Here is a 12,719-nt window from a genome sequence, read left to right as displayed (position 1 = left end):
TGACGTTCATCTTATACCCTCCTTTCAAGACACTGTCCATTCCGTTCAACTGCTCTTCCAAGTCCTTTGCTGTCTCTGACAGAATTACAATGTCATCGGCGAACCTCAAAGTTTTTATTTCTTCTCCATGGATTTTAATACCTACTCCAAACTTTTCTTTTGTTTCCTTTATTGCTTGCTCAATAGACAGATTGAATAACATCGGGGATAGGCTACAACCCTGTCTCACTCCCTTCCCAACCACTGCTTCCCTTTCATACCCCTTGACTCGTATGACTGCCGTCTGCTTTCTGTACAAATTGTAAATAGCATTTCGCTCCCTGTATTTTACCCCTGCCACCTTCAGAATTTGAAAGAGAGTATTGCAGTCAACATTGTCAAAAGCTTTCTTCAAGTCTACAAATGCAAGAAACGTAGGTTTGCCTTTCCTTAATCTTTCTTCTAAGATGAGTCGTAAGGTCAGTATTGCCTCTCATGTTCCAACATTTCTACGGAATCCAAACTGATCTTCCCCAAGGTCGGCTTCTACCAGTTTTTCCATTCGTCTGTAAAGAATTCGCATTAGTATTTTGCAGCTGTGACTTATTAAACTGATAGTTCGGTTATTTTCATATCTGTCAACACCTGTTTTCTTTGGGATTGGGCTTATTATATTCTTCTTGAAGTCTGAGGGTATTTCGCCTGTCTCGTACATCTTGCTCACCAGATGGGAGAGTTTTGTCAGGACTGGCTCTCCCAAGGCTGTCAGTAGTTCTAATGGAATGTTGTCTACTCCGGGGGCCTTGTTTCGACTTAGGTCAAACTCTTCATGCAAAATCATAACTCCCATTTCATCTTCATCTACATGCTCTTCCATTTCCATAATATTGTCCTCAAGTACATCGCCCTTGTATAGACCCTCTATATACTCCTTCCACCTTTCCGCTTTACCTTCTTTGCTTAGAACTGTGTTTCCATCAAAGCTCTTCATATTCATGCGAGTGGTTCTCCTTTCTCCAAAGGTCTCTCTAATTTTCCTGTAGGCAGTATCTATCTTACCCCTAGTGAGATAACCCTCTACATCCTTACAGTTGTCCTCTAGCCATCCCTGCTTAGCCATTTTGCACTTTCTGTCGATCTCATTTTTGAGACGTTTGTATTCCTTTTTGCCTGCTTCATTTACTGCATTTTGCGAAATTAATATTTGTAATAAATTCTGACTACTCAAAATCATTAAGTGTTCTACTGATATAAAGTTATCTTAACATCTGCTCAAAAAGTTAAAACTACATTTTATATAAAATGACTTAACTCCATACCATACTGATCGCCCACATTTTGGTAATACGAGAAAAAATAAATGGAAAAAAGTGTTGACGTACTTTATCTTCATGATCTAAGCCAGTGGTCACTATTTTTCGATTTATCATTTACCTCACTGACATCATTAGCTTCATTTGTAAGCCTTCTGCCATATCTTCCTTCTTGTCACTACTCCTATATTATGTCATTTTTTGAACTATCCATGGCGTTGGATACGCAAGGATTCATTTAACTGAAGAGCCATTTGAGATTAAACTTCAAGCAGTATAGTTACACTGCTCCAGAATGGATACTGAGGCTTTCTTTAACTTTCCCCCAGATTGAGGGTACGGTCTTTTAATGTAACAGCCTCAGATTTTATATTTGAGTATGCGATACACATCTTTCAGTATGCCTCTCACCGGACTACCAAGAATTATGAAACTATGATTGTATTTATTCCTTTTACAGTTTTAATCAATATTTGACATCATTTGGAGGGACAACTTTCAGTCAAAGTATTACACCTAAACATATCATTTTCATTAACAAAATTACAAACCTGGATTAATGATATAGCATATTTATCCATCTCTACTCAATTAAAATTGCCACATTCAAAAGAATAGTAATTTAGTTACATCACAGTTAAAAGGTTTAGTTTGTATGAAAATGTTCTACAAACACAATACATAAAACTCAAGAATGATAAGTTAGGTATAACATAATTTACAGAGTAACTAACTGTATCAAAAAACGTAACTTCAAAGTTGAAACACTTATCATAATAACCATGTAATTTGACAGAAACTTTCACAACTCAAAAGCAAATGTAAATCAATAACATTTTGGGGAATTTTGTATAAAAAAATTGTATGAGAATGTAAATAATGTCAAATATTTTATTCTTTATTGTAAAAAATTACTGACAGTCAAGTTTTTGTGAAAATTTCTTATTATAAATTTGTAAAAGTATAAACTCTAACAATGTAATTTCATTGCAACAGAGTCTGCATACCTGATGAACTTTTCGAAAGAAATAAGTTTTTCACTCCCATTTTATTTTCATTTTGTTCACACAGTTCAGTGTTCCATTTACAAAAGTAAATGGCTTGGCTGTGTGTTACTGTTTATGCTGAGTCAAATGTGAGGCTACAGTTAAAACAACTAAAGACTGCCCTTGAAATTGCACGACTAGAACGTATGCAGTTAACAGGTTAAACATTTTGCTTGAGAATGGCTACATAACCAAAACAGGGCAGTACATAAAATAAAAATAAAATGGATATGAGAAACAGCTGATGCAGGAAATTCATTTCTTAAAAAAAATCTGTGATGTACCTGACAAAATTTATTGTTACATTTTTACACAGGGGCCAGTGCAAGGGCGAGCTAGGTAGTGTTTGTGAAGTTACGAAGTGTTGGTATGAAGTTACTGAGCAAATATGCAGATGATTATTGGGCTTGAATCAAAAAAAAATTATTAGTTAATGTGAACATGACTTTTGAAGTGATGAAAAATACAAGTTTACTGGCACTGCAAGTCAGCGTTTCATTTCCATAGTTCTGAAAATATGTCCTGTTTATTTCGAGAGAGGGGTTGGGGGAGACCTAGATGATAATCATATTTCACTACATATGTCAGTTTTTTAAAAATCTGAATCAATATAATCCTCTTCTCTTTAACATATTTACTTTAGTAAAAGTATGACATTGTTGCAGTCATGTATGTGATTGTACGCACTAGAAATTACGTTAAGAGTGTCCTTGAAGCCACTAACTGTTAAGCTGCAGGTAAGCCCTGAAGGGACTGTTCATAACAACATCTGTTTTTTGAAGCTGTTAGGTCATGCCACCAGGAATTATTATTTGGGCTGTGTATCCCTTGAAAGAATCCAATTTAATAGTGTATCAAAATAAAACAAAGTTGGTCAATGCTATATGTGGTGAGCCTTATTAACATTTAAAAACCCCCAAAGCAATATAAATGACGCTGAGCTAAGTAATTTAATATAAGACACATGGGACTGCAAATGTCGGGAAATACCCCACAAGCATATGGCAAATATTGGATATGTGATGTTATCAGATGAGGTACCTCACCACACTTGCAGCAGTGGAGCCTGTCGCACCTGATCATTCCAACCCAAGTCAAGTTCCACATTGGTGTAGCATCGGGCCTAAGTGCATGACTTTAGCACATGTGCTTCAGGACTTTAATTTTGCATCTCACAGGGAGTGGTCTTTTTTTTGCATTGCATTAGACAGTTAGGTTTTTACAGTGATGTAAGATTTCTTATTGTTTGTATCAATCTCATGGTCTCCAGTGGTTAATTGCTAGGTACAGGAAAACAAAATTCGACCGTACAGCATCATAAGTCAGTAAGTGTAAGTTTTCCAAATTGCACCACTACTAGTAAATGACCTACATGTTCTTTACTATATAAGGCCAATAATCAAAAAAAGAAGAGTGAAAAGGAAAGAACACACAATAGTATCAGCTTTTGCTTGGTTACAGTGAGGACAATAAATTTGTGAATTTTACATTTAAAGAAGGTGTTCAAAAAACACCAGATCAGTGAAGTGATGCATAGCACTGACCCATTCCAGTGAGGATAGGATCAATAGGGCAATCGCTGCACATGCAGCAAGGTACGTTATTTGGTGACAATCACATGTTCAACAACTGTCATCCACTTTTGGGAGATTCCGTGACATTTGTCGCCCTGTGTGTCTTATATTAAATCACTTGTCTCAGCATCACCTGCATCACTTTGGGTGTTTTTAAATGTTAACAAGAATCACCCTGTATGTGACAATGAAGTTGTTTTCCATAACACCACAGATAGTGTTCTTCACCGTAACATAAACCCTGCCCTCTTCATCATCATTGCCATGTACCAGCACATACCTGCTTTGATACTAATGTCACACACAACTGAAGAAGTCTTTCATCTCCAGTATCTTCATTTGGATAATTTCTCAAGTAATCAAAACTCATTACATTTCTTTAGCAGGTAAAATATGCTGTTCCAACTCATAAAACATCTTGCTTTGGTACCATGAAAGGTAGGTGGGTAGAACTGTGGCTCTTTAAATTCTTCTCCGTCTGTGTATATATCTTTGCTTCTGTAACAACAGTTTTTCTCCCTGCTGCACAACTGTTTTAGCCACTACATCAATCACCATTAACTTAAAATTAATGTCAGCCTGTCTATATTACCCAATTGTGAACCACACACTCTTAGAACCATATTTCTCAAAAGAGTCATGGCTGTGATTTTCATCTGTTATTGATCACTGTAATATACTGTTCTTTAACAATCAAAGCAAACTGAATAACATCGTATGTTTTCCTCTCAGCTTTCTGCTGCTGAATTTGCACAAATCTGAACACAAGAGTTAAAAGTGCACTTGGTCCATCGTATGTTGCTGTTGAGCATTAGCAGCCTTGGTGTCATCGCTGAACACCTTGTTTCATTTGTAGTTGTTTGTTTCAAATGTTCTGCATGAACATATTTATGCCAGATTAATTTGTCTCCTGTGGGAATATATAATCTTGTTGAGTGTTTGTCAATCTCTAATGCCGGCTCAATTACAACTACATTTGGATCCATGCAAATAGCAGTTTGAGTGTGGCAGATGTTCATAAAAAGCAATGTATGCAGAATGCATTCCCATACTTGGTGGCACTATGAAATTTGCTGTCTGCTTGCTGCTCGCCTTCAAATATTCATCCCAGTGTTTGGCAGACCTGCTGCATCAGTTCCCACACACACCCTTCTGAAATTGTCAAATTAAATCTGTATGCCATCTGAGCTACAATCTACAAATGTAAGACGACACTATATTTTTTGGCTAAAACTAGGGGGAAAAAGCCCATCTTATAGTGAGGTAAACACGTACTTGGTGCAGAATGGCTACACATTCGAAATAATATATCAATAATTCTTTTTTATGCAGAATAAAACTGCACTTAATGGATCTTGTTTTCATAGCACACATTTCTCAATTATTCTGAAATGGACATAAAATACAAGAAGATTACTCTAAAAGACAGGCAATTCCTTTTCAGTTCCTCTGATTCCTGAATCAGCATTTCTCTTTATGGGCCAAGAGCAGCGTTTCTCATGAACATGCACTGAGTACATCCTTAACTGTCACAGGGTAGTTTTGAAACTTTATAAATCTTTTGCAGTACCTTATACATCATACACATAGGTAAAATCCTGCAAAGTTAAATGCTAGTGGAAAAAAGATCAAAACAGAATCTGACATTGCACGAGGAACATATTATTATTATGAGATAAATAAATTGTACCTGACAATCAGAACTGAACAAAACAAACACAGAATGTGATATACAAGTAATTAAGTTAAGTAGCTTATGACTTACCTCAAAGTCATCAAATATAGTTTTGTGATGAAAGTATGCATGTGAGAAAATCCTGTATACTCTTCGACATACGGAGCCAAGTTTTGCAACTGATGATTCCTTGATGCTTACCCTGAAGAAAATGAACAAAGTCACAAACAGGATTAAAATTTATCTAAAAATTTTGATCATGAGCAAGAAATCGTGCTGAATATATATACTGTCACTAATCAGGGCTGATGTGTGTATTACACAAATACAGCATATTCCATCTAACAAATAAATAAATAAAATAAAAGAGAACTACACATCTATACAACTCTGCTAATATGCAAATAGAAAATACCTTAGCCACAGCTGAAATATTTTTAAACACAAAATAAAGCTGTATTCTTTTGAATACACTGATATCATACATACAGGATGACAATTATTTAACCATAAGAAATAAAATAGTCATAACTTCTGAACAGTTTGCATTAGGACATTCAAACTGCAAGGTTGGCCATGAGGCATGACGGGAATTAGTATGCGCATGTGTGCACGCTTTCTCGTTGTAGGACATTGCATGTGAAAATGTCACTGTACAGCGTGCCTGAGCTCGTGAAGGCCTACTATGCAAACAATAACAGCCCAACTCTGGCTCAAAGGAAATTTTCAAATGAGTTCAAGAAGACAACGGTCCAAATGTGCTTTGCTAATAATCAAGAATTTGATTCACAAGTTTGAGAGAACGAGTAGTGTTCACGATGAAAGTGTTGGCAATGTCGGCAACGCAAAAAGAGTGAAACGACCTGAAAACATTGAGAAGACGTATGCTGCGTTTCAAAACAGACCCAGGAAATACATCAGATGAGCTGCACACCAGGTGGCAATCAACTGGGAGACACTGTGACAAATTATTGTTGAAGACCTGCATCTATTGCCATTCAAAATTTAAATTCATCAGCGATTAAGTCCCAGGGCCATGGAACAGCAGCTGTGTTTCACCAACCATATTGTTGACAGAATTGACGAACAGGACTTTGGTGTGAATATGGTTTGGTTTAGCAACGAAGCACACCTTCATTTGGATGGGTTCATCAGTAAGCAAAATTGGCACATTTGGGGACTGAGAATCCGCAATTCATGATTGATATGTCTCTTCACCTTCAACAGGTGACTGTGTGGTGTGCAGTGTCCAATCACAGAATAATCGGTGCAATATTCCTTGATGGCATGGTGATTACCAACTATACATGAAGTTTTTGGAAGATTGTTTCATTCCCGTTATCCAAAGTGACCCTTATTTTGACAAGATGTGATTCATGCAAGACAATGCTCAACCCCATCAATGCAGGAGAGTGATGTTCTGGGGAAGCACTTTGGGGACCACATTCTGGTATCCAGAGGCCACTGGCATGGGACTCCATTGGCCACCAGAGTCTCCAGATCTGAACACATGCAACTCCTTTTTGTGAGGCTATATTGAAGATAAGGTGTACAGCAATAACCCCAAAATGATTGCTGAGCTGAAAACAGCCATTCAGGAAGTCATCAATAGAATTCATGCTCCGACACTTCAGCAGATCATGCAGAATTTCGCTGAGCTGAAAACAGCCATTCAGGAAGTCATCAATAGAATTCATGCTCCGACACTTCAGCAGATCATGCAGAATTTCGCTATTCAAGTGCACATCATCACCAATGATGGCACCCATACTGAACATTTCATAACCTAAATCTGAATATTTGTAGTGACATTTACATGATGAATAAAGAGTGTGTAAGCCTTAGTTTGTAAATAATTTATGTTTTTTTTTTTTCACAGTGTTCAATAATTGAAGCACTGAGATCAGAAACGGGACTTATCATTTTTGGGATATATGAGTTATTACTATAGTTTGTATTTTCACACGATTCCACATCTGTTGGTTCTAAAATGGGACTTGTTCAGTGTTTTTCCCGCTGTCAAAACCAGGGTTGAAATTACGTTTCGTGCAGAAAGAGGACTTGTCAAGGAGACAAGTCTCTATACTGTACAAATAACGTGAGGTGTGGCGGCAGCACTGCAGCGGTTTGCAGTAATCAGCTGTGAGATTTCAAAATTGCTTCGGTGATGTAACCGTCAGATGAGTCCGAAGATGATTTACAAAAATTTAGAAGGAAGAAAAGACACCCCAAACTGTGGAAGAGGAATGTGATTAAACAAAAGAAAGTCAAGGGTCTGGAGCATGCCAACTGGAAAGGAAAAATTGTTCCTAGGAGGGAAAAAGGTGCAGATTGCAGGTAAATAGTCATACAATGTTCATTGTTTGAATTCTCTGTACATAATGTAATATTCTATTCTGTAGCAGAGGCAAATTGTGTAGAAACATTGTATTAAAATGTGAATATAAATTACTTTCATGGACGCAAAGTTTCAATTTATGTTTTAGTTGCAATACAGGAAATCGGTAAAAAAAACATGTTATTCGCCGAGTATATAGGTTAATAATACGTTAATATTTATTTACAGAGGAACTATTGTTGACAGAATTCAACAATATGCCCAACAAAGTTGGACAGGGTGGGTACTTGAGTGCTCAGATTCTTCCCTTCATTCCAAAAGCAAGGAGACCATGCTCAAATTCCATTACCAATTGTGGAAGGATAGCAAACTATTATTATACGGTAACTGACATGATAACTGTAATATTATTTTATTAACCATTTTGTTCCCGAATTATGTACAACTTTCATCCACATTTTGTAAAAATGCATATATTTAATAGGGTTACAGTATTACGATTACGTAGATTTTTGTTTTATGATACTAATTCACTAGTATCTGCAGGTTAAAGTTGGTTTCAAGGAAACTATAGTATGCAAGAAAGCTTTTATTGCACTCCATGGCATAACAAAACACAGAGTCAAGGAGGTTATTTCAAGACTCATTGCAACCATGGCTTTGGTCGTCCTCGAGTAGATGTGTATTGGTGAATTTGAAAAGCTTACATGCACAATTGAAAGAGAGAACACCCCTGCTATCAAGATTGCATCGCAAAATGAGTTTAAACTCCATAAGCTTTGGGCATGTCAGTTCTATGACAACACTGCACATAGTGAAAAACTTGTACAAGGAGAAGAGGTGGGAAAATCAGAAATGATCACATTCGATTTCATGCAGAATGTGCCTGTTCCACACATTATATTCTATTTGTGGCAGCCATGGGTACTTATATTTGGTATTCATAGATTTTCTGATAACAAAGCTTTCATTTATATGTTTGATGAAGCAACTGCTAAGAAGGGGCCTAATGCAGTGGTTTCTCTCCTTACAGATTTCACAACTAAGCATGTGGCCTCTAGTGTGAAAACGTACGCATTTTCAGATTCCAGTACAAAACAGAATAGGAATCACACAATGGTTCAATTTTGGTACAGTTTAGTTCCTAGTGGTAGATTTTCCAACATTTTCCACATGTTCCCAACCTGTGGGCATTCCTACAATGCTTCTGATAGGGACTTTACAAGTCTGGAACTAAGGAAAAGGAAACGGCACACAGTGTATACTCCCCACCAATGGTTCACAGTACTACAGAAAGCAAGGAAACACATGCATATTGAACTATGCACATGAAATGCATTTCTTGACTATCAGAAACAGCTAGATTCATTTTTTAATAAGTCTGTAACTGTGAAAGGAGAAAAATGGGCTGTTACACATTAAAAACTATTTGGGTACACTGACCAGCCAATAGCAGTGGAATGGTGAAATATGATTTTCGTCTGGTTAAGGCTGGGACAGTCCCTCATTTCCATAATGTGTCAAGAACATACGTGGACATCATTCTAATGAAACCTGAGAAACTGAAGGCTATTGCACGCATGACTGATGTTATCCCTTTGCAGCTTCATGAGTATTTTGATAGCTTTCTAAGGCAATGCGACATTAATGAGCTGACTAGTGGAGAGGATGCCAATGAATGTGGAAGTGAAGTTTGGGACTGAGACCAATAGTGACATATTTATGAACATATATCTCTATCGATATAAAAAGTGTTGTTTAATAAGTAAAACATGTGGAATTAATTCTCGCATGTTACATGTGTATGACCATATTGAAATTATTAATATTTTGCTTGTAGATGTATTTTGTTTCGTTATACAATATTTCAGTACAGTGACTGTTGTTTAAATCAAAAAGGGGATATGTCGGCCATTTTCTATTACCTTTTTCTATTAGTTGCCTTCATCCTATGATTACAGATTGTTGGTATAACACTGCATTCTTCCTCGCAAGTCTGTGGAACTAACTATAAGGTTTGGGAATAACAGTATTCAGAATTATACACTTTTTTCAATATATCTCAGAACATCAATTGAGTAACATATCTCTTTTTTGATCTCAACACTTGAAGTGTCACCCTGCACATATATCAGTAAGTGGGCAGTATGTAGCCATAAACTGTGCATCTCAATCTTTATACCTCACCTCAACTAACCTTTCACACACAAAGCATACAAAGGGTATCAGTTGTCTGTATTCCTTTGAATGAATAGTAACACCGATAACAATCTCTTAAAATAACCGGTACGAATTTGGAACATTAAGAAACACAAAGACAAACTTTATTTTAAAAGAAATTGCATTGTGTTTTAGTGGTAGACGGGCAGTTTCTCACTAGGAATAAAAACCTCATATAGCTATAAACCAAAACAACTGTGATCTATACGGATTTAATTTTTATACATCAATGAGCAATACATAACCGATAAATTTCACTCTTATCTCAACAGACATATTTCATTTGAGAGTAGCATAAACTTCCAAGTGGTCCATCTTGTCCACAACAACAGAAAAATCCAAACTTTAAATGCATTATTACTCCATAATTTCCTGTCAAATATATGAAACACACAAATAACTGAACGTATCTCTGTAGAAATGACATTATTAATGGGAGGAGAGGCAAAGCAAAGTTTCATTTCATAAGACAATGTTATTTTGGCAGTTAACAAATGTCACAACATGTTGGTACAGGTTCATGTTATTAATTTATTAGTGATATGTGGATGATTCTCAATAATTTAAGGTAAACATAACAGTATCTGTAATATGCCAAAAGGTATGTATATTACTAAATGGATAACACGGCCACCTGGTCCCATTTGCAAGTTGCTATCTAGTGGCTACCATGACAAAAATTCCATTTTAACTGCTGACTGAACTTAACAATTTAAAGTGCTATCATAATCTACTCTTTAAGACGTCTAATCTTACGTTAAATGTTCAACACAGTGAGTCAAGTTTTACAATTAGAAACTATGTATATGTCTTGAGGCATTGCAACTCATGATATGCAGATTATCCAGACTATGTTAATTCAGTATTTGAGAATGAGAGGACCTTGTGATTTCCTAAAAACTTTACACACAGTTATAAACTTATCTGAAATTTTTTCTTGCCATCTACAAAAAATAATTTTTGGTGTTTGTGTACTAAAACTTCATTTTTTGATTTATTACTTCTTTACTACTAACTCTTTTTGCAACACTTTTGCAGACAGTACCCAAATATTCCAGTGAACATACCTGAAAAATTATATCATACAACACACAATCCAATAAATATAGTATGTTTAATCGTGAGTAACAGAGTGGTTGTAACTATGATTATTTAATCCTCCTGAACATTGTTAGTGAGCAGTCGAAATAGCAACATCTGAATCTGCTTCTGTTTTATACTTAGTAGCTCCGTTCTTTAAACAACTCAATGGTTTCCTGGTGTGAGGTGAGCAAGTCAAGAGTGACACCACTTTATATTAATTGTGCATAACTGTTGTAAAAATGACATGTTATACACCACAACTTATTATGAAGAAATGCACTATTAGTTATGTACTATACGATCGTACTATTTAAGTTAACCTTAAAAAAAATAATAGCTGTGAAGTGAATTAAATCTATCTGTACACATATGAAGTAAAATTATAAATATTCGAATGGGTTGATCTTGGCTTCAGACCAGTCTAGGTAATGTTTCATTTCACAGTTTATTTACATATCTATTCTAATTTTCTGCTTCTCATACAGTCAAAGGAATATGACCATTTTCTCCCCCCCACCCCCACCCCCCCTGTCACCCCTCACACTTCCCTCTTGGAAGAATGAAGAACCCCTATTTGAGTTGTTCTCTAAATGTAATTTTGTTCAATTTCTCTTTCCAGACAAAAGGGGGTTCTCATTTCTATACTACTACTACTACTACTACTACTACTACTACTACTACTACTACTACCTCTTAACTTCAGCCATCTTATGTCTGCCTCTAAAGAGATATTGCATGGAGTTAAGCAGCCCCTAGACGGCCACTATTACTGCATGCCTCTGTGATGATGATCATGTTACTACCAAATTGTTATGGCTTTCTTTCATGGCCACTTGTTGATAACTGCCTGTTTGCTTCTACCTTGTTTTCTTCAGCCGACACTTGTTTGGTGATTTTTCTGACGTTTCACCAAGATGAGTGAATGGCATTGCCAAAGCTTCACCCTCCACTGCCAGCATTGTGGGACATCAGGGCACATAGGCACAAAAAAATTAAATGAAGAAGGTACCGAACAACTTGTCGCTCAGAAAATACCAGGAAAGGCTACACATTACATAGTGTGTGTGTGTGTGTGTGTGTGTGTGTGTGTGTGTGTGTGTGTGTGTGTGTGTGGAGGGTGAAACAGCACTTGTAAATTCACGTCTTTGAAAGAATTTCAAGTAGCAAGGTATTGTAGCATAATAGGTAAGCACTGACCTGGTGGAACTGTCTCTCTCATTGTAGTATTTTGATCACAGGGATCGAAGTGTCCATGGAAATCTATCGAGAATGCAAGTGTTAAGAATAAAAGATGCCATTTTTTATATAAATGAGTTTGTTAGTTTCAATTCGTGCCATGCCACAATAACTAAATTTTGTAGGTGATGCAAAACAGCCCTGAGACTTGATCACTGTCCACTCATTACTTTGCTACATAAAATCAACCAGGGTGTACACGTGGACAAGGAAATAAAATTCCCAGATTTCCAGGTTAAAAATACACTTTCTCCC

The 12,719-nt window shown here is 36.4% G+C and overlaps 1 protein-coding gene across 1 annotated transcript in view; it reads right to left on the bottom strand.

Annotated features, from left to right (window-relative positions):
• Positions 1-12,719, bottom strand: part of LOC126175708 (MOB kinase activator-like 4) — a 30,098-nt gene that overhangs the window by 5,671 nt on the left and 11,708 nt on the right. Inside the window, exon 4 of the mRNA XM_049922641.1 lies at positions 5,678-5,789. Within this exon, the coding sequence (XP_049778598.1) occupies positions 5,678-5,789 (112 nt within the window). The remainder of the gene's footprint in view (positions 1-5,677; positions 5,790-12,719) is intronic.

This window comes from Schistocerca cancellata, chromosome 3 (genome assembly GCF_023864275.1).
Source record: "Schistocerca cancellata isolate TAMUIC-IGC-003103 chromosome 3, iqSchCanc2.1, whole genome shotgun sequence".
NCBI classification, from domain to species: Eukaryota; Metazoa; Arthropoda; class Insecta; order Orthoptera; family Acrididae; genus Schistocerca; species Schistocerca cancellata.
The sequence above is the reverse complement of the archived record's forward strand: the minus strand, read 5'-3'. Positions and strand labels throughout refer to the sequence as shown.